This window comes from Diaphorina citri, unplaced genomic scaffold (genome assembly GCF_000475195.1).
Source record: "Diaphorina citri unplaced genomic scaffold, Diaci psyllid genome assembly version 1.1 scaffold1819, whole genome shotgun sequence".
NCBI classification, from domain to species: domain Eukaryota; kingdom Metazoa; phylum Arthropoda; class Insecta; order Hemiptera; family Psyllidae; genus Diaphorina; species Diaphorina citri.
This window is the reverse complement of record NW_007379245.1, coordinates 26,969-50,274: the sequence shown is the minus strand read 5'-3', so window position 1 is coordinate 50,274 and position 23,306 is coordinate 26,969. Positions and strand designations below refer to the sequence as shown.

General features: G+C 37.9%; 1 protein-coding gene and 1 long non-coding RNA gene across 2 annotated transcripts; one reads left to right on the top strand and one right to left on the bottom strand.

Annotated features, from left to right (window-relative positions):
* The first annotated feature begins 874 nt into the window (after window positions 1-874).
* LOC103517353 lies at window positions 875-19,300 on the top strand. Its single transcript, XM_026829474.1, has 13 exons — window positions 875-1,126; window positions 1,905-2,045; window positions 3,314-3,470; window positions 4,787-4,807; window positions 6,020-6,144; window positions 6,947-7,117; window positions 8,057-8,221; window positions 8,591-8,858; window positions 9,624-9,674; window positions 10,637-11,625; window positions 16,725-16,889; window positions 17,840-17,896; window positions 18,421-19,300. Exons 1-13 carry the CDS (start codon window positions 905-907, stop codon window positions 18,547-18,549), a joined length of 2,661 nt encoding a protein of 886 aa, XP_026685275.1. The 5' UTR covers window positions 875-904; the 3' UTR covers window positions 18,550-19,300.
* On the bottom strand, window positions 11,950-12,882 carry LOC113470775. Its single transcript, XR_003393711.1, has 2 exons — window positions 12,797-12,882; window positions 11,950-12,090 (listed from the first exon to the last, which is right to left on the bottom strand). It is a non-coding gene; the product is annotated as an uncharacterized LOC113470775 (long non-coding RNA).
* Window positions 19,301-23,306: the final 4,006 nt, after the last annotated feature.

Sequence of the window (23,306 nt, the reverse complement as noted above, 5' to 3'; positions counted from 1 at the left end):
CGCATTTATATGTCATAGCTACTCATTTTCCTCACGAGGCTGAATGGGCCCCGCAACATCCAGTCACTGTCACGGAATCAATCATTTGCATGATGGAAATTTCATGACCCCGCCGGGAATCGAACCCGGATCTCCCGCGTGCAAGGTGAGCGCAGTGATCACTACGCCATGGGAGCTGTATCCACCAAGTTGTAACATAGTAAGATGTGTTATTTTGCAGGGTGCTGTGGGTATTGAAATCTGGACCATGTCTGAGAATGTCTACTTTGACAATATCATCATCACGGAGTCTCTGGATGAAGCCAAACAGTTTGCCGAAGCCACATTCAAACAAAAACTCAGCAAACGAACCAACGATAAGGTAAAACTTAGAATACATAATAGCTAGTAACACACACACACACACACACACACACACACACACAGTAGAGAGAGAATAAAAAATGAGGGTCACTGGAGTTAAGCAACTGTGTGCGTGGTTAGTAGCCGGATGGGTGACCATCTGAGCAATCACATACTCCCAGACCCTTTCAGTCTGGGTGAGATTAATATGAGGAGCCGGGTAGCTAGTCACCCAATGGTGAGTTAGGTCGGGCACACACGTACCTACATTTTTGCCACAACATTGAACTCAAGTAGGTATTTAGAGTACAAGGACTAAACCTGCTAAAAAAATGCCAATGTATAAAAGAAAAAAAAAATACCTCTTGTTTTAAAGTCAGTGTTGAAAAGGGGCATGGTTCTTCCAGTGGTAACGTGCTTGTTTGCCATTCACAAGGTCCTGGGTTCAATGCCCACCATCGAAATTCTTGTCAACACTATTCTCACAGAGATTTATTTCACTTCCACCCCCTATTATGTTTTTACACACTGAGTATTATTATGTTATTACAGGGATGAGGAAATGGATGGAGAGTGGGAAGCGCCTCAAATAGAGAACCCCTTGTGCGTGGATGCGCCTGGTTGCGGCCCCTGGACTGTCCCCCTCATTAAGAACCCCAAGTTCAAAGGCAAATGGTCTCCGCCCATGATCAACAATCCCAATTATAATGGAAAGTGGGCACCACGCATGATACCTAACCCAGAGTATTATCATGATGCAGAACCATTCAAACTATTCCCTATTGTAAGTACTCTACAAGAACAAGTCGAAAAAAAAAATAGAATATTCTCACGTTATCTAAGTCCTAAGATACAGAAATACATCAATTATCAAGTGACTTACCTAACCCAGAGTATTATCATGATGCAGAACCATTCAAACTATTCCCTATTGTAAGTACTCTACAAGAACAAGTCGAAAAAAAAAAATAGAATATTCTAACGTTATCTAAGTCCTAAGATACACAAATACACCAATTATCAAGTGACCTGGTGCAGTAAATGTTGCTTGAAAGTTGAGATAGATAAATTTAAGTTCAAAGTCAATCTTCCAGTAAAAAGGGCTCAAAAGTTGGTTACAAAATATGCAGCCAAAAAAAAATCATTTTTAAAAAATTCGCTTGTGGCGCGAAAAAATTTCTGTCGTGTTAGGTATCCACCAAGTTGTAAAAATGTAAATGCAGTTTCTTTGTGTTATAATATCACAACTTTGGTGCTCACTGCAGCATTGTGGGATTTTTTCCAATATCTTAATAATCCTAACATCCAATGTTTACCTACCATGCTGGCACCGGTCGCTATGCGCATTTATATGTCATAGCTACTCATTTTCCTCACGAGGCTGAATGGGCCCCGCAACATCCAGTCACTGTCACGGAATCAATCATTTGCATGATGGAAATTTCATGACCCCGCCGGGAATCGAACCCGGATCTCCCGCGTGCAAGGTGAGCGCAGTGATCACTACGCCATGGGAGCTGTATCCACCAAGTTGTAACATAGTAAGATGTGTTATTTTGCAGGGTGCTGTGGGTATTGAAATCTGGACCATGTCTGAGAATGTCTACTTTGACAATATCATCATCACGGAGTCTCTGGATGAAGCCAAACAGTTTGCCGAAGCCACATTCAAACAGAAACTCAGCAAACGAACCAACGATAAGGTAAAACTTAGAATACATAATAGCTAGTAACACACACACACACACACACACACACACACACAGTAGAGAGAGAATAAAAAATGAGGGTCACTGGAGTTAAGCAACTGTGTGCGTGGTTAGTAGCCGGATGGGTGACCATCTGAGCAATCACATACTCCCAGACCCTTTCAGTCTGGGTGAGATTAATATGAGGAGCTCTGGGTGAGATTAATATGACGAGCCGGGTAGCTAGTCACCCAATGTTGAGTTAGGTCGGGCACACACGTACCTACATAATAATCAACATTGAAACTGATGTGTTGTTTAAAGTCCTGAATGAAATCCTCATGCCTTTTCAAAGCTCCTTAGTGCTTAGTTGTTTGCCAAATAACCAACCTGGATGGTATAGTCGTCATAGTTGTCTTTGGATTTGAAGGCTGGTGGTTCGAGTTCAAGTTAAGTCATTACCTACATTAGCTGTATTTTCCTTTCACAGTTTTAATGCTGGTAGTGGTTGAAAACAGGGAAATGGTACAACGCCAGGCAATGTTCCACTTACTAGGAAAATTTCGAATGATACGCGTAAGCTTGTATGTACGTGTACGGCCGGCCTAAAGTTACTGCAGACCTTAAGCAGTTGTACAGTGTTTAACAGTAAAAAGTTAAAACTAGTCTCACACACACAGTTATTTTATTAACGGGAAATCCCAACGTGGGAAAGGGAAATACATAATAAAAAGAGTTTGAATTGATGCCTCCTACATAGAATACAGTGTGGGGGCGTATGATGCGTCGTATCAATTACAAGCCAGGTTGGTGGGCTATCTACTTGGTTTGGATATTGGCCCCGTTTGTTCTCTATTTCGGGTACTTGTATCGGCGCTATACACAGGTAACCGAGCTAGCCTCGTGTTCCCCTAGTCACCCTAGTGTTTCATATACACCCCGACACCCCCCATTATATTCTCCTTGTCTGGAAAAGTAGATGTAGTTATTCTTATTGTATTTTTTTATACTTGGATTCAAGTCGTGGTTATGTACCGGGTTGCGATAGGCAAGGTTGGTAAACTAACCTTGTTTTTAAGTTACCACGCCCATGCCAATCTGTAGAAACAATATCTTGTCTCAACTAGTCCGAACCCAACCCAATCCGGTACATAACCACAACCTCAGAGTATTCAGACAAAAAATACCCCCAGAGATCCCCTGATTTAGACTTTACTGTAGGTAATGATGTTGTATACCGTAGCTACTCCCTAATAGCTAATCGTATGTTTTGATTCGTGTAGAGTTTCGTGAGTATGGTAATGAAGTACACACAGGAGAACCCCTGGCTATGGGCAGTCTATGTGATAGTCACTGGTGTGTTTGTAGTTCTCTTCTATGTACTCTGCTGCTCGGGAGCATCCAAAGACGTGAGTATTCCATTCCTAACATCGCATCTTGGCCAGAAACAGATTAATAGACAAAAGTATTTTAAGTTAAGATAGCAAATTTTCCACCAAAAATCGGTCGCCATAGATAGGCTGCTCGGGACTTATTTTTTTTTATTATTATTATTATTATTATTTTTTTTTTTTTTGACCCTCTGAAATTTACCCCTTCCTGAAGTAATTTTGAAAGTAAAATATTGGTTGAAGTATCCAGTTTAATTAGTGTAGGTTCTTTGCTATTTCTGTTTTCCCCTACTCTAGTAGATACCCTAGGTAGCTATGTATCTGCTTTGTGAATTCATCAAATTCTAAACTAATGAAGAATTCAGTTCACTGCATTATTAAAATGCTATTTAGTGGTTAGGTACTCAACCTCTCTGAAGGATTGAAGAAGAAGATGAAAAAAAAAACGGGGAGGAAAAACTTTTCACTTAAAAAGTTTTTTTTTTTACAAATTTCATAGAAATTCAAACAAATTGCTGAAAGATTTTTAAAAGTTTAAACTTGGACATTAAAAGCAGAAAATTTTACCAATGTATGACGTAACCTACATAGTCCTGCCATAACTTCTGTTACAAATTGTTCACCGTATATTTTCCGTTAGCCTGCATGGAAATACTTGCAGCCATTTTTTTTTTTTTTTTTTTAAGAGGTTTGACAGAGGGAACTGTAACTGCTATGGTCTTATCGTCCCGAAATCGAAGAGAGAAGGAAGACAGGACAGGAGAAAGCCAGCCGTTCCGAGAACGAACATTATCCCATCAGGATAAAATCCGCCCCGGGCGGGAATCGAACCCGCGGCCTAGTGCTGCTTACAAGGCAGACGCACTGCCAACTAAGCTAACTAGGCTGGCTGGCAACCAAATTTAATGTAAACAGTGATTACTAAGCTTCATTATGTGGCTCAGTTGGAGTTTGGATTAAACGATGCACGGAAGAAAATTAGGCTCGAATGATGAAAAGAAATACCTGTCAAATACGCGAGTGGAAAGTATGGGGAAATTTTGTTCTCAAATGAAATTTTTTTCACATTTGAATGAAAGGAAATGACAAGGTGTATGTTATTAGGTCTGAGGAAGGTAAGGAGAAGATAGGTACGATCGAGCTAGGCCATTTTCCAGCCTCTGTGCTGATTTAATGGGGTACCAGTTTGAGGAGCCTACCAAGTACCATTTTTATGGTTAAGACGTCAAAAAAGGACAAAAAATTACCAAGAAGACATATCTGAAATTGCTCAGTGACATTTTAGTCACAGGGAAGCATTTGAGTCTTTTACCAAGATTCAGATCCAGTTCATAAGGCTAAATTCACTCAGGTATGGCTAAAAAGAAGATATTGCTCAATATATTGGTAACTATACTGCTATAGTGTTCTTCAATTGAACTGAAATTGTTGACTTGAAAAGAAAGAAAAAGTTATAACCAAGTGGTAAACAGTAAATTACTGTGAATGGTTAAAGACTACAGAACCTTTTGAGAGAAGTCTTTAGTTACTTTGGAATTAACTTTTTTTTTTCAAGAAGATATTGCTCAATATATTGGTAACTATACTGCTATAGTGTTCTTCAATTGAACTGAAATTGTTGACTTGAAAAGAAAGAAAAAAGTTATATCCAAGTGGTAAACAGTAAATTACTGTGAATGGTTAAAGACTACAGAACTTTTTGAGAGAAGTCTTTAGTTACTTTGGAATTAACTTTTTGCATGCTGTCTATCTGGAATAGTATGGTCACAAGTCTTTTAAATAATAATTGTAATGATTAATGTTATTAAACCCTGTCTTCCTTCTCTCTTTGATTTTGGGATGATAAGACCCTAGCAGTTACAGTTCCCCCTATCAAACCTCTTTTTTTTTTCTTTTTTTCTTTAACAGCTGTTTAAGTAAATACCATTTCTATGGTATGCTTTTGTTTGTCCCATTATCATGTCCGTTTATTAAATCCATGTGGACGTTATATTGATATGTGGAGGAACTGTTCCAAGCAAGCCCTGATTCAGAATTCATACCCAGTTAGCCTGCAAGGTAGTGCACCTGCCTTGTAAGCGGGAATCGAATCCGCTCAATCGCGGGTTCGATTCTCGCCCGTAGGGAACCTAAAGGCAACAGATGAGGTTCATTCTCAAAAGTATTCACAATTAGAACACTTATCCCATAAGTACATACATATCCTAAGTTGTTCTGTTTGGTGGAACAAGTCGACTATTCACAAAACCTCTCCACCAAGTTCTATCATTAAATTGTTGTTGGTTTTCAATGAGACTGGAATTTTGATTTCTTCTGATGATCCCATAAGTACAGTCATTTAAATATTTTTGATGGCAATAGGTATTTTTGATTGCAGGGTAAGTATATTACCTATAGGGTAGGTAGACTGTCAGTAGGATGTAACTAAGAGTGTACTTGATATTGTTCGCAGGTCAATGGAGTATTGAGCCTCTGAAACTTCATCCTCTAGTAGGAGACAGCAATAGGTATTTTTGATTGCAGGGTAAGTATATTACCTATAGGGTAGGTAGACTGTCAGTAGGATGTAACTAAGAGTGTACTTGATATTATTCGCAGGTCAATGGAGTATTGAGCCTCTGAAACTTCATCCTCTAGTAGGAGACAGTGGTTTGGTTCAAAAGTCAAAGGCCAAACATCATGCCATCTCCGCCAATCTTGACAAACCCTTCATATTTAACAAGGTAAGTAACCTATCTCATTGTAATTATTTATTTTTTCACATGGGAAAATTATTTTTGAACAAACAATGAGAGGTCCTGGTTTTAACTTGACCATCCCGCCTTTAGTTTCCTGTTTGGGCTTAATCAGACCTTTGTTAAAGCTCCTAGTCCCTCCTCTTTTCCCAAATGCGTTCTACATTTCACAGACCTAACTAGTGTGTGCCCCATAACAAAAACGATTTTTCAGTTTCTACTCATGTACCTACAGAAGGTTATTAAAATCTGAAGATGTCAGACCGAAATGTAAAAAAAAAAAAAAATGTGGAGTACTTAGAGTAAAATTTAATGTTACTTGTGTCTCATTTTATTATTATTATTATTTTAATTTTTTTTTTTGACCCTCTGAAATTTACCCCTTCCTGAAGTAATTTTGAAAGTAAAATATTGGTTGAAGTATCCAGTTTAATTAGTGTAGGTTCTTTGCTATTTCTGTTTTCCCCTACTCTAGTAGATACCCTAGGTAGCTATGTATCTGCTTTGTGAATTCATCAAATTCTAAACTAATGAAGAATTCAGTTCACTGCATTATTAAAATGCTATTTAGTGGTTAGGTACTCAACCTCTCTGAAGGATTGAAGAAGAAGATGAAAAAAAAAAACGGGGAGGAAAAACTTTTCACTTAAAAAGTTTTTTTTTTTACAAATTTCATAGAAATTCAAACAAATTGCTGAAAGATTTTTAAAAGTTTAAACTTGGACATTAAAAGCAGAAAATTTTACCAATGTATGACGTAACGTACATAGTCCGGTTGTGTGTGTTTCAGGTTCCATTCGTGATTCAATACGAGGTAATGTTTCAAGACAAGCATGATTGCGGTGGAGCATATCTTAAACTTCTCACCGAGGGACCAGCACTACAAGATCTGACGGCGTTCAATGATAAAACACCGTACACCATCATGTTTGGACCAGACAAATGTGGTACAGATGATAAGGTATGTACTGTGTAGCTCTAGTTCTGCCCTATGCTTCTTACATGATTTCTTAAAATTAGAGCCAGTCTGATTATTTCAGCCAAACCAATTCGCTTCATTACATGGCTCAGAAAATTTCTCTTGTCATTCAAAGGGGCAAATATTTGTGCCTTTTTTAAAGAGGTTTGATAGAGGGAAACTGCCAAGATCTTATCATCCCGAAAGCAAAGACAAGGGAAGACAGGATAGGATGAAGCCAGCCGTTCCGAAAACGAACCTTATCCGTTCAGGATAAAATCCGCGCCGGGTGGGAATCGAATCCGCGACCTAGCGCTTATACGACAGACGCGTTACCCTCCAAGCTAACTAGCATTGGCTTTTTCAATAAGTCTAATCTGTGAATGATAGATGGCGACGACCAGGCTTGCCTGGTTCAAGAACTCAGTAACATCGTTTGTAATCCTCCTTACAATATTGATTTTTTTGTAGGGTCAGTTGAACAACTTAAATCAAAACTTAATGAATTCGGCTCGCTGCATCAATAAACTCTTTATCATTACTCGTTCTTTTTATTGTTATGATTAATTTCATTAGAGGTTCAAGAATTCCATGGCCGTAGGAAAAGATCGTGCGATAGCACGCAGGACAGAGTAAGTCCCATGATGAAAGCCATGGATTCTACTCTAAGGACGCTCGCGCTCAGGCATTAGATAGGTTTATTACAAATAGGGAATTTTGTTTATATAATGGGTTAGATCCCGTAAATTAGGTAAATAAATAAATAAATAAATACCGAGGGTATTTACCCCAAAAATAAGTACCTGGGTATTTACCCATCACTAGGTGTAGGACATCTCCGGATGGTCTATATCCGAATCTCATGAAACTGAGTGTTCTTCTCTGTGACAAGCCAAAGGTAGAACAGGAATATTAAACCCCTCATTCTCTTTTGATTCCCAGGTTCATTTCATCATCAGACATCGCAATCCACTCAATGGTAGCATCACTGAGAAACATCACAAGGCTATCAAACCCTCTGTCAACTTGTATTCCAATGAGAGTCCACATTTGTATACCTTGGTCCTTTATCCTGACAACAAGTATGCTGTGTATATTGACAATGAGGTAGGTTGAAGTGTATTTACCTCTTTCATACAAAACGAAGCTCAGCTGTAAAAGCATTCTGAGCTATACTGAGCTGTTAGGCCTCAAGGTGGCAGTGCAATAGTCCTAAACTAAAATGGACGCGGCACACAAGGGATCAAGAAGAGACCGCCTTAACATAATAATAATAGGCCTCAAAGTAGCGTACCTATTTAACTTTTAAAACCATAGCAGACCCTAGTTACAAAATTAACAAGATTGCGCCCATTGTTAGTCCAAAACAATCACCCTAGAGCCGATTGAGGGACTAACGAAAAATGCCGACCCCATCTGAACACAGGAAAAAGGAGAAGAACATCTTTAATAATAAAATCTCTTTGTCCATTTCAGCTAAACATTGAGGGTCATCTTCTAGACGAGGGTACATTTAATCCCCCTATCAATCCACCCAAAGAAATAGTAGATGTGAACGATAAGAAACCTGCTACTTGGGATGAGAGAGAGAAAATACCGGATCCAGAAGTCACGAAGCCTGAAGACTGGGATGAAGATGAACCTTACGAAATAGAAGATGTCGAGGCACATAAACCTGATGGATGGCTGAGTGATGAACCCAAGCTTATACCGGACCCTAGTGCTGTCAAACCAGCGGATTGGTAAGTAAACCCCTTGAGAAATTATCCTTTGCCACAACATTGAACTCAAGTAGGTATTTAGAGTACAAGGACTAAACCTGCTAAAAAAATGCCAATGTATAAAAGACGGCTGAGATTGAACCCACGCCCTCCTGTTTACCAGTTTTACCACAAAACCAACGAGGCAGGTTTGGTAATCTTCATTTTATTTTATTATTTAAATATGTAGTTTACTAGTTTCAATGATGGTTCCGATTTTTACAGCAAGATTTCCACTATGAAGTATCAAAAAGTTGTCCAAATAAAACATAAATGCACTTAAAAATAAACGGATAAATACTTTCCCTAGTTAACGCTCTCTGTACACATTTTCTATAAAATAAATTTAATATAAATCATATAAATTAAAGAAAAAGTCGAAACAAAAATTATAGAATTATTTTTCATACCTTTAAAAAATCATAATATTATTGTTTAAACTCTAGAGATTTTTTTAAGGTAGATAAAAATTGTCACAAATTAGGTATTTTCATATGTATAATTTTCAGTTTTATCAATAATAATACTTGTTTTGATAGAGTTTAAACGTAGGATGGTGGTTAAACAAAAACTAGTTCAATCCATTTTCCTTTCATTTTTTCATCGCTTTTATCTTGGCGATAAAAAATCTTCTAAATATGAGAAAATTCAATAGGCAATGTTATTTATTTATTAATTATTATTATTCATTTTATTTTATACCTTCAAATAGGTTGGTTCTGCATTCTGAATATTGGAGAATTCCCTAGGTGGCGTGGTAGCATTAGAAATTCAAGATGGCGTATTTCCGACCATCGAAGGTCTAGTGTTCAGATTCCATTGAACCAGTGGTCAGTTTTGCGAAAGAAAAATACTCGTACACCTCTTCTAAAACATTACCTATCAAATTCAACTTTCTTCCACACTGGATAAATCATTTCTCGGCTTCTCCCATCCTACATTTAACAAGAACCAAATTAAACGAAATAAATAATGTATTTATTTACGCAATAATATATAAAATATATAAATTTATGTATAGTATGGAACTTAATCGTATGATATGCAATGATTTCCTATAGAATATATTTATTTAACCGAGAGTTTATAGGTTTAGATATCTCTTAAAGCTAGGATATAAATATGTATTGTTTAATATTATTGATCATTAAATACAAAGCATTTGATTTTTAGTTAGTATAATTTATTGTAGACAGTAGATACAGAGTGTTTCAAAAAGAGGATACAATTTCTCAATTTTATTTTTGTTAATTTGTTCATTTTGTAATTAGCTTACTTCGAATATTAAAGGATATGAAGAAGATAGCAGCTACAGGGTGTTCAATCATGATCTGATTTTTAAGCGAATGATATTATATTTTTGTTAATTTGTTCATTTTGTAATTAGCTTACTTCGAATATTAAAGGATATGAAGAAGATAGCAGCTACAGGGTGTTCAATCATTATCTGATTTTTAAGCGAATGATATTATTTCTTGTCATAGCTGGGATTGAATTCCATGAGACTCTTGAAATGGAGTACCAATCTTTTTGAGTCACCCTGTATTTGTAATTTACAGAAAATAAGTTGAGGAAGAGATGGGTCTAAGTCTTATTATTATTTATTTTTCTTTACAAGAAAGTATAAATGAGTGAATGCAGTAGATACATAATAAGCAATTTTTTTTTCTCCTTCAAATTTAAGAGAATTTTATAGCATCAAAAAGGAAGAAAGACTTAAACTTTCTATTCTTAACTACAACCTTCTATAAACCCCCTAGAGAAACCTTTGCCTTCAGCGAACCCACAAACTTCAAAAACAAAAATTCAAGGATAGTAATTGGAGACTTCAACTGCCGAAGTACAGCTTGGGGATACAGCAGCACTGACCAAAATGGCGAAGACCTGGAACAATGGGCAGAAAATCAAGAACTAAAGCTGATCCATGACTCAAAGCTACCAGCTTCTTTTAACAGCAGAAGATGGAGGGAAGCATTCAACCCAGACAACATCTTTGTTAGTGAAACTATAGCACCACAAGTCACTAAACAAGTAGAATCTGCCATCCCACACACGCAACATCGACCTATTACCTGCGTGATAAGAGCTGTTATTATACCTGAACAAGTGCCATTTAAACGTCAGTTCAACTTTAAGAAAGCTAAATGGGAACCATTCTCCGCAGAACTAGATCAAAAGGTTGCAAACTTACCAACTGACATCCAGTCATATGATACCTTCGTGGAAATAGTGAAAAAAACATCTCGTAGGCACATCCCTCGAGGATGTCGCACAAGCTACATTCCTGGTATTAGTAAAACTACTGAAGAAATCCTGGAGAAATACCAAGAGTTGTTTGAAAATGACCCATTCTCTGATGAAACGATAAGAACCGGGGAAGAACTGCTCAGTCTGATAACTGAAAACCGAAGAGAAAAGTGGTGCAATCTAATGGAAGACCTAGATATGAAAGGCAACAGTAGAAAAGCATACAAGCTCCTCAAGAACCTGAGCAATGATCCAACCAAACCAGAACAAGCACACTATGAAGTCACTGCCAACCAAGTAGCCCACCAACTACTCATGAATGGGAAAACGAATAACAGAATCCCAAAGACAAAACTTGAACGCAACATAGCAGATGAGAACAAATTCCTGAATGATGATCTCTGTATTGGGGAACTGCAAGAAGCCATCAAGATGATGAAGAACAACAAAGCGGCAGGATTAGATGGTATTAGAACGACTTTAACATCAAGTACAGTAGCAATAGTACAATTTTCTTTTTAGCATGAAAAGCACAATTCCACTCCCACTCTCTTTCTGTACATTTTTTGCATACTTTAGTACAGACTAACTCGTTTTAGTACAGTAACTTTAGCAGCAAGTAGCAATACGTTCTACGTTATTCTTTTTAACATCAAATGCACTATTCCAACTCCATTCTCAAGTTACAAAACGCTTAAATGCATAATACATTTACTTTTAGCACAGACTAATCTGATTTTAGTACAGTAACTTTAGCATAATTTTAGTACAGTAAAATTAGTACAACTCCGTCTCATTTTTAGTACAGTAACTTTAGCATCAAGTACAGTGGCAATGTGTAGACTAGATTAAGAATAGAAGAAATATAAAATGATTGTTTCGAGTGATGTGCGCTGAGTAGTCCGCGGGCTGATGAGGTCGCAGTTGATAATTCTATTGGTCGTTTCGATAGGTCGGTGCTACAGTTGGCTGAAATCAGATAGAAATATTTTTAGATGAGAATTTCCTTGGTCAGACTACTTTATCTAGCCCGAAGGACCGAAATCCTACATTATTCGACCCGAAAGACAAAAAAAAACTACATTATCCGGCCCGAAGGACCAAAAATTTGATAATTCTATCGGTCGTTTCGATAGGTCGGTGCTACGGTTGGCTGAAACCAGAGAGGAGTATTGGTAGATGAGAAGTTGCTTGGTTACCATTGGTCAGACTACTCTATCCGTCCCGAAGGACCAAAAATATCCTACATTATCTGGCCCGAAGGCCCAAAAAAAATCTTACCATATCAGGCCCGAAAGACCAAAAAAAAAAGACCTATACTTTATCCTATCCGAAGGACCAAAAATCCTACTTTATCCGACCCAAAGGACCAAAAAAAAATCTCACATCATCCGGCCTGAAGGACCAAAAAGAATCCTACATTATCCGTCCCAAAATTTTTTGCTTTATTCGGCCGAAGGACCAAAAAATCCTGGATAATCTTACCTGTGCTGGCTATCAGTTTGAGAAGGTACTTCTTCCAGAAGGCACAGGGTTTAAGTCTGGATCCCCGCCGGTTTCTGTGTTGTTCCTACATTATTCGGCCCGAAGAACCAATATTTTTCTTTTTCTTTTTTTTTACTTTATCCGGCCCGAATGGACCAAAAAAATTATCACCAGGGCTGGATAATCTTACCTGTGCTGGCTATCAGTTTGGGAAGGTACTTCTTCCAGAAGGCACAGGGTTTAAGCCTGGGTCCCCGCCCGGTTTCTGTGTTGTTCCTACATTATCCGGTCAAGACCAATATTTTTCTTTTTTTTTTTTTACTTTATCCGGCCCGAATGGACCAAAAAAATTATCACCAGGGCTGGATAATCTTACCTGTGCTGGCTATCAGTTTGGGAAGGTACTTCTTCCAGAAGGCACAGGGTTTAAGCCTGGGTCCCCGCCCGGTTTCTGTGTTGTTCACGTCCAGGGTGAGAAATTCCCGACCGTACGCGGTGTGGACGGGCCAGTACACCGGGGTCCATTGACCGTCGTCTCCCAGACTTGGGTTTCTGCGAACCAGAGGAGGGGCAGGGTGAGAAATTCCCGACCGTACGCGGTGTGGACGGGCCAGTACACCGGGGTCCATTGACCGTCGTCTCCCAGACTTGGGTTTCTGTGAACCAGAGGAGGGGTAATAATAATAATAATAATAATAAGGTTTTATTCAATTTCTGCAAAAGATCTCAGTATTAAGTACATATCTGTACTTTTCAGGAACATTTTTTGTTTCTTATACATATTATCATCTCATGATCTACATACTTTGGTTATAATGGCAGCAGAGGACTGAACAGTTCCTTTACTCTCACAGTCTAAAAGTCTTATACAATTTTCAATTGGTAACATAAAATAAATAATAATGAGACCTGTTGAAAAAAAAAAAATAGAACAGATAGAAAAAAAATACTTATTTGTGGCCGGGGCCACAAGCTTATGGACTAGGGTTGCCAGATCATTTTCAGCCCAAAACGGGACAAGCGACCTAAAACGTAAAAAAAAAACGGGATTTTGGATGAAAATACGGGACAAGCAGCTTTTTTAACCCCCCTCCCCTGGCCCTCACCCTGCAATTTTTGGAAGAAAAAAAAAACACTCAATTTTTAAAAATCAACTTATTTTAAGTTCACTTGAAACCATGGCTAGGTACAGAAAATTTTAAAAAATACAGAAAATTTAATCATGCTACAGAAAATTTTAATTTGTTACATTGGTAAAGATTAATTACCAGATGAGAGGTGAAACTGTGGAAAATACGGGACACGCGTGTCCCGTACGGGACATTTTGAAAAGTGCCCAAAATACGGGACGTCCCGGGAAATACGGGACGTCTGGCAACCCTATTATGGACTAACCAAAATACAATACTTTGTGGAAAAATAAAAGTAGAGAGGAAGATAGTAGGTATTACAGAGAGAGAGGGAGAGAGAGAAACTAAAGGGCCTCCCCCTGCGATAGGGAGAAAGAGAGGGGGAGGGATAGAGGGAGAGGGAGGAAGAACGAGAGAGAGAGAGAGAGAGAGAGAGAGAGAGAGAGAGAGAGAGAGGGGGAGGGAGAGAGAGAGATATTGATTGAACTTAGTGGCCTCTTCAGAGTGAGATGGAAAATATAGACGAGGTCATTTTGTGGTTGTGCAGCGGTTGGGTGGTAGAGAATAGGTAATTTTTCATGTGTGTTTATTATTTTTATCTTTGTTTATTTTTTGGCATGAGCGGTTTTTTTTCTTTTCCCTTTTCAAAGTTGGAAAAAGCCAGCATCCACATTTATTGGCCTTCCTCGGCGTAGCTTAACATAGGTAACGCTAAAACCGGTCTTAAATGATCGACTGAAGTGTTATCAATTTATTGGCTTTGCTCGGCGTAGCTTAACATAGGTGACGCTAAAACCGGTCTTAAATGATCGACTGAAGTGTTATCTGAATGACCTTGCTCGGCGTAGCTTAACACAGGTGACGCTAAAACCGGTCTTAAAATAACGACTGAAGTGTTATCTAAAACTTTCTCGGACACGCGTGTCCCGTACGGGACATTTTGAAAAGTGCCCAAAATACGGGACGTCCCGGGAAATACGGGACGTCTGGCAACCCTACCACACATAGTCAACAGCCGTCTATGTTGTCAAAGCAGTGCCAGTGTACGGTTTCAGTCGACATTGTGGACACAGCTTAATTCCCTTTTAAAGCAACAATAGAGGTCTTATCGTCCCGTTACAAAGAGAGGAGGGCAGGATAGGAGTAAGCCAGTCGTTCCGAGAACAAACCTCATCTGTTCAAGATGAAGTTCGCCCTGTAGCGAGAATCGAGCCCTTACGAGGCAGGTGTGGGTGTGCTACCACCATGAAGTTTTCTTCACAGGTTATGTAGGTAATTCGACTTGGAGAGGAGGGCAGGATAGGAGTAAGCCAGTCGTTCCGAGAACAAACCTCATCTGTTCAAGATGAAGTTCGCCCTGTAGCGAGAATCGAACCCGCGACCGAGCCCTTACGAGGCAGGTGTGGGTGTGCTACCACCATGAAGTTTTCTTCACAGGTTATGTAGGTAATTCGACTTCGTATTTACACAGAAGAGATTATTTCATAAATTACTTGAAGACCGAGGCGATAGCATGTTGAATGCACCAGAGCTGTCAATGAATCACTGAAGTTAAGCAAGAGATTATTTCATAAATTACTTGAAGACCGAGGCGATAGCATGTTGAATGCACCAGAGCTGTCAATGAATCACTGAAGTTAAGCAACATTACGCGTGGTCAGTACCCGGATGAGTGGCCATCTGTGTAATAGCGTACTGTTAGCTTTTCCTAGTCCACACTGGCTAGGTGAAGTTAATGTAAAAAGGCGAAAGATTGAAAAAAAATCAAGATATGTACGAATAATTAGACAGTGGAGTTGGCCTTATCGTTCCGGAATCAAAGAGAAAAGTAGAAAAAGAGAAAAACACCAGCCCTTCCGAAAATGAATCTCACATCTGTTTAGGAGAAAATTCGTCCCGAGAGGGAATCGAACTTGCGACGGTAGGTACCCTACCTCTTGAGATAACTAGGCTACTCTGGGTTTATTATAATAAGAATATTTTTTTTTTCAAATCAGCTGATATATAACCTTCGATTTGAAAAGTGTCTTTCGTTTTGGTCCCAAACGCTCCCTCTATGTTATTCTTACTCTGAGGTTTTCAAAGACCGTAGAAGGAAAGGCCCGTTTTTCTTTCCTACCCCGCGTCGATGCGGCGTAGGAACTCAACAACAACACATGACATCTAGCGGAGAAATTGCAAAACAATTTTGCAGTTGAGGTTGTGGTTATGTACCGGATTGGGTTGAGACAGGATATTGTTTCTACAATTTGGCATGGGAGTGGTAACTTAAATACAAGGTTAGTTTACCAACCTTGCCTATCTCAACCCAGTACATAACCACAACCTGATGATATTCGAGAGTCGCTTCCGGACGCTGCGTTCACTGGAAGAGATACCTACGTCAGGAGGGGAAGTGAAATGAAAAACACGCATCGACACGGTGTAGGAATGAAAATCACGCTATTCTTATCAACCCCACCAGTGTGGTTGTATATATGTGTGGTTTTACGGAAACAATAATAATTAATTATTGTTTCCGTAAAACCACACATATTTATTATTGTTTCCGTAAAGCCACACATATTTTAAAGTAAGGCTGGTAAGTATTAGTGTTAGTGAACATCAAAGGAATTTTCACTCCCCGCGCAGAAAAAATAAATAAATAAATGAAAAAAAAAATATTGTACTATCTGCAGTATTTACTGTAAGTCGAAAAGATTTCTGCTCATAAAATGCTAAGTGGGAAATATGAACCTGCCTTATTTTTAATTTTCACATACTGACATCAAAGTTCACGATTTACCGGTATTTTTTAAATCGATTTATCTCGGGATCTAGAAGTCGTAGAAGAAAAAGGAAAATTCCATTATTCCTCATTTTTTCTGCTCTTTGACTCAGAAACTTCACCCACATAAGCGCAACTGTTCTATTATGGCATATACCTAGCATAGAATATATCTAATTTATTTCAACTTATTCTCTCTCCCCCGCAACCTATGAATACAGGAAAGATACCAGTCGAACTTATCCTCTAGTAAGAAGACGGATGAGCCCAGCACTGACGATGTAGAGCCTACCATTGCAGAAGAAGAGGAGGAAGAACTCAAAGAAGAAGACGGAGGAGAAAGTTCGAACAAAGAGGAGAGTGGAGAAGAGAATGAGGGAGATGAGAGCAGTGGCAAATTATTCCATGAATAAGGCGCGTACTTGGAGTGATGATTTGCTCAACACTCTAAAGCCCTGTGTGAAGGCTAGAGGTGACGATTTCGAATGAAAGTAGGTATATTTTATTTGTTTCTTAATACATTTTTAATTTTTAAATCTTGCCTTCTTTATCGAACTTTTTATGGTGTAACAGAACTTATGGCAAGACTACGTATATGGCAATGGAGCAGTTGCAAATGGGTATAATTTATTAATAAATGGTTTGCGCGGGACATTTGATGTGACGTCATCGCCTACGACACTGGTACCAAATCAGCTGATATATAACCTTCGATTTGAAAAGTGTCTTTCGTTTTGGTCCCAAACGCTCCCTCTATGTTATTCTTATCTGTGGTTTTCAAAGACCGTAGAAGGAAAGGCCTGTTTTTCTTTCCTACCCCGCGTCGATGCGGCGTAGGAACTCAACAACACATGACATCTAGCGGAGAAATTGCAAAACAATTTTGCAGTTGAGGTTGTGGTTATGTACCGGGTTGGGTTGAGACAGGATATTGTTTCTACAATTTGGCATGGGAGTGGTAACTTAAATACAAGGTTTGTTTACCAACCTTGCCTATCTCAACCCGGTACATAACCACAACCTGATGATATTCGAGAGTCGCTTCCGGACGCGGCGTTCACTGGAAGAGATACCTACGTCAGGATGAGGGGAAGTGAAATGAAAAACACGCATCGACACGGTGTAGGAATGAAAATCACGCTATTCTTATCAACCCCACCAGCCCACCAGTGTGATTTTACGGAAACAATATATAATAATTAATTATTGTTTCCGTAAAACCACACATATTTATTATTGTAAAGTAAGGCTGGTAAGTATTAGTGAAGAACTCAAAGAAGAAGACGGAGGAGAAAGTTCGAACAAAGAGGAGAGTGGAGAAGAGAATGAGGGAGATGAGGAGGAGGAGGAGGATGATGAGGGAGAAGAAGAAGGAGAGGAGGAAGAAATAGAGGTAAGTTGAGAAACTAATTTGATTATTTTTAATGGACTTTACAGCTCTACTTCAAAGTGTCTGTAAAAAGGTAATAATTTAATTGCTTTTTGCTTCCTAAACACCTCCGTTCCCGAGTGGGTATCACACTAGGCTGGCACTCAGGAGGTCCTGGGTTTCCCGGCGGGATCGAAGTTTTTTGGGGTCTGTGCTTGGTGTTCGGGGTGCACTCAGCCTCGTGATGACAATTAAGTAGCTACTTTAATCGAATAGTGTAAAAAGCTAATTGAAATATGGAAATTCATTGTAAAGGAGGCACTTAGACCGCGTTTTACGAAGTCGGAGTTGGCTTCGATTCTGGATTGAACTGAATATTAAGTATAGCTCAATCCTAGATTAATTTCAATTCTGATTTGGCAAATCCCTCTCTTAGTAATGCTATGATAGCCCCTAAGCTCTGCTTTACCACAAAGAATTCATGCAATTAGCTACATCTAAAGCCCTTACTACAATAGCTCACATATAAATTACAATTGCTGTTGCAGACTGAACAAGTATCAAGCAAGAAGAGGTCATTACGTAGCAAGAAGCAAGCCAAGGGTTCAGGTGACTCTGTTACCCCCTCCCCTCCCCCTCAGTCCTCCCCTAGGAAGAGACGCTCACGGAGAGAGTGAAAAACAGATAGCACTCAACCTCAACACTATAGGTAAAACAATACGAAACTCAACAATAGGTACAATGTTACTCTACAGCTACACTGTTTCGTATAGTGAGATTATTGGAGTTTTGAATGGGTAAAATATTATTATACACACAATGGGAGTTTTTTTTATGATGATACACGGTTTCTGAAAAGTTTTCCCAGAATGTTACGGGTTATGAGATTGAAAGGTTTTTTTTTTTTTAAATATTATTTTTTTTATTATTATAGCTAAGCATCTTTTTTTTATGTACATTTTTACTTTCCTTATGCTAAAAGTACTACAAAGCATGCGGAATTTTGGAAAGTACTGTTTTGTTTACTTTGCAATACAAAGCGAGAAAAATGTTTGTACTTTTATACAGACGTACGTAGGTACCTATTTATTATGCAGGTATATGTATATTCGTATTTGTAATATTAATATATGTAGATCTTAAAGAGCGTGGTTTCCTCTGAGATGGCATCAATAATATATTTGATAGTCTCTTGTATTATCTTGTCAACTAGTTGATTTATCCATGCTAAACCCTTACTTTACTTACTTTTCTCGATGTACACAGTAGTCAGTGAGTTGATTTGTCTAAAAATCAACCTGTTTAGTTTTTAGACACCTATCTAGATTAATTTTTAACTCATTTAAATGTGTTCATGTCGAAGTTGATACTCTTTTTCAACTGTTGAATAATTTTCTACACTGGAGAGCAATAATTTCGGGGCGCCCCTATTTTTTAGTTTTTCTCAAACTGCTGTTCAGTGTTCAATTTTTTTCGGTAAAACCATTATTAATGTTTTTTGCTGTAAAGTTTAAAACTTATTCCACAAGACCGCATACCTACATACCCTGTGAGTAGAGGAAGAAAAATGAAAAACAGTTTTATGCTGAAAATGCATGTTTTTGGATTTGGAGATAAATGTTTGTGTAACTTTTTTTCTCCTCAATATGTTTACACCATTTTTGAACCAGGTGTTTTAGAAAAGAAAACAAAACATTAATTTACTATTGGTAAAAGTTAGAAAAAATTTCTGGACCCTAGCCGGAATTTTTTAAAGATCGTTCCTTTTTTTACCATTAGTTTTATAGGGGAAAAATGGACTTTTTCATGCTGAAAATGCATGTTTTTGGAGATAAATGTTAGTGTAACCTTTTTTCTCAATATTTTTACACCATTTTTAAACCAGGTGATTTAGACAAAACAAAACATTAAGTTACTATTGGTAAAAGTTAGAAAAAAAAATCTGGACATTTATCTCCAAAAACATGCATTTTCAGCATAAAACTGATCATTGTTTTTCATTTTTCTTTTTTTACTCACAGGGTATGTAGGTATGCGGTCTTTTGGAATAAGTTTTAAACTTTACAGCAAAAAACATTAATAATAATGGTTTTACCGAAAAAAATTGAACATTGGGTAGCAGTTTGAGGAAAACCAAAAAATAAGGGTGCCCCGACTTTATTGCTCTCCAGTGTATTTTATAACCTAATATAATCAACATTGAAACTGATGTGTTGTTTAAAGTCCTGAATGAAATCCTCATGCCTTTTCAAAGCTCCTTAGTGCTTAGTTGTTTGCCAAATAACCAACCTGGATGGTATAGTCGTCATAGTTGTCTTTGGATTTGAAGGCTGGTGGTTCGAGTTCAAGTTAAGTCATAAAATGTAGAGACTTGTGTTGATCTTGGAATTTGTTTCTAGCATTCATTAACTCAATTAAAATGCCTTCCTACAGTTCTATGTCACTAAATTAAGGTGAAAAATCGCCTGCGGCGCTCCTGTTTACCTGATCACAGGTATCTAGCCTTCCTACGAAAAGTCGTGAAATGTTATGTTTATTTGTTCAATAACATTAACAGTCACTTTGGAACTTGGGATAAGATGACAGAAAATGCGTTGGGTAGTAAGCAGAGAATGTCTTTACAGAATATTATATTAGATGTGACTAGAACTGAATAGGTACAGAGTATGAGAGTAATAACATTAACAGTCACTTTGGAACTTGGGATAAGATGACAGAAAATGCGTTGGGTAGTAAGCAGAGAATGTCTTTACAGAATATTAGATGTGACCTATTCAATACTCCCAGTAAGAACCAGGCTGGATTATAGAGAGGATCAAGTTACCTTCTACTATTATAACGAGCAGCTACTCTAGGTAATATTCAACTCTATGGTGAAGTATTAATCAAATTTCTTGTTGAAAATTTTTTATTATGTTTAGGAAAATTATGTTAATCGAGGAGGACCAAGATATAAAAGCAGAATCATTATAGGAAGCTTTTACCTACGCATTCATATGAATTAGACATGTTTTCTCTGTATATTATAACAAACCGGGTATTACTGAACGTTCCTTAGGGAGTAGTCTTTATATGAGGGCTATCTGTCCCACACTAATATAAAGGACAACTAGCCCTCTAATAAACACTAACCTGAAGGAATATTCAGAAAGACTAGTGTAAATAGTCTCACCATTATTTTCAAGTTAAAATTAAATTGAAGCAAATCCACAAAATAACATTACCTACTTTGTTCCCTGTTCCTTGCTTCAATTAAGCCTTCATTCAGTTAACCCTGCTTGTCTCATGTAAATCAATGTTCATCTATGTTTGCATCAAGCATCTGCACTGGTGTAGAAAGAAATCTAAAAACATGATGTAAACAAGATGGCGCCAACATGGGTTGCGTTATGGGGATCAGGATTCGATGCGAAATCTCCCTAATAATAATGGTTTTACCGAAAAAAATTGAACACTGGGTAGCAGTTTGAGGAAAACCAAAAAATAAGGGTGCCCCGACTTTATTGCTCTCCAGTGTTAAAATGTGGCGCCATCTCACGAATTTATTTTGAACAAAAAAGATTTTTTGGGGGGGATTTTTCTTGTTTACATTAGGTCTGTTTTTCATTCCGACGTGGGTGCGATGCGAACCCGACGCGTGTTTTTCATTCCACTTCCCCTACTTTAGCGTCAACGCTGCGTCTTAAATCCCTGATGCGAGTCTCGAGTAGCTTCAGGTTCCGCCATATTGTAATTGTATTGAGGGAAATGAAAAAAATGTTTCGTAATTTCTCCACTAGATGTCGTCATTCTATCAAATAATCGACAGAAATAGGTGACTTTTTGAAAATCGAGGTTGTCTAGAAAGACTAGTGTAAATAGTCTCACCATTATTTTCAAGTTAAAATTAAATTGAAGCAAATCCACAAAATAACATTACCTACTTTGTTTCCTGTTCCTTGCTTCAATTAAGCCTTCATTCAGTTAACCCTGCTTGTCTCATGTAAATCAATGTTCGTCTATGTTTGCATCAAGCATCTGCACTGGTGTAGAAATTTGATGTTAACATGATACTATAGATGCAGGGGTTTATTTTTTGGTTCTCTTTTCATTTATATTGAAAATATCATTTGTTTGACCTTTCATGTATCTATCACCATTTTATGCATTGCTCTTAACCCTTAGGTAGACATTGTAATTCATGGGCATACCTATCTCTTGCAATAATGTGAGAAAATTAGCCCATAAACTCATAATTATGCACTGTCTATCAAATCACAAGGGGTTCATTTTCTTTTTCCTTTCTCCCACAACCTACATAGTTATTTAAGTTAAGTTATCCATGGAACACCTAGGTGGAAAACCCTCGAGTTTTTCTTTCTCTCAATCTCTACCTCTCAAGTTTCTCCAGCCTTGAGCCCAAGTTAAATAATAATTCCTTAAATAGAGGGAGAACATGAGTTACTATTATAATTAGGTACAACGGAAGAACTTTGTTTTCCTGCCTTGGTTGTCCAATTTTTTACTAGTTAAGTGCCCTATACATATTATTTTATTTGATTTTTGTTTAGTTTTTGTATATCATGCAATTGATGATCGTGTGTTTCATTTACTTTTTTTCTTTTTAGTCAAAACCCATCAATAAGGTATTTCATTTGTACGCTTTTCTTGATTTTTTTTTAATTCTAAAAATTCTACCCAAGTTTGTTTTCAACTCAGAGTAAGAATAACATAGAGGGAGCGTTTGGGTCTTTTTACATATCAAGGTTGAAGGACAGTTTACGAATAGCTGACTAACCAAATTTGTTTACCATAGAGTTAAGTCACCTGACTTTACTCTTCTCTCATTGGTGGAAAATTATTAAAATCTTTGTTTACATTTTGCAGTCCCGGTCTGTATTTTCAATTTCCCCCGATTTCTGAATGGTTTTATGAATTTTTAAAGTCAATAATGGATAAATAAGATAAGATACCCATCGAATTTACTTAGAAGTTGTTAAAAGTAAAAGTTTCGTAAAAAAGCAGAAATAATGTTTTAAAATTTCTGTAAAAATCATCCTACCCAGGAAATGCAACCCTACCACACATAGTCAACAGCCGTCTATGTTGTCAAAGCAGTGCCAGTGTACGGTTTCAGTCGACATTGTGGACACAGCTTACAATAGAGGTCTTATCGTCCCGTTACAAAGAGAGGAGGGCAGGATAGGAGTAAGCCAGTCGTTCCGAGAACAAACCTCATCTGTTCAAGATGAAGTTCGCCCTGTAGCGAGAATCGAGCCCTTACGAGGCAGGTGTGGGTGTGCTACCACCATGAAGTTTTCTTCACAGGTTATGTAGGTAATTCGACTTGGTATTTACACAGAAGAGATTATTTCATAAATTACTTGAAGACCGAGGCGATAGCATGTTGAATGCACCAGAGCTGTCAATGAATCACTGAAGTTAAGCAACAACA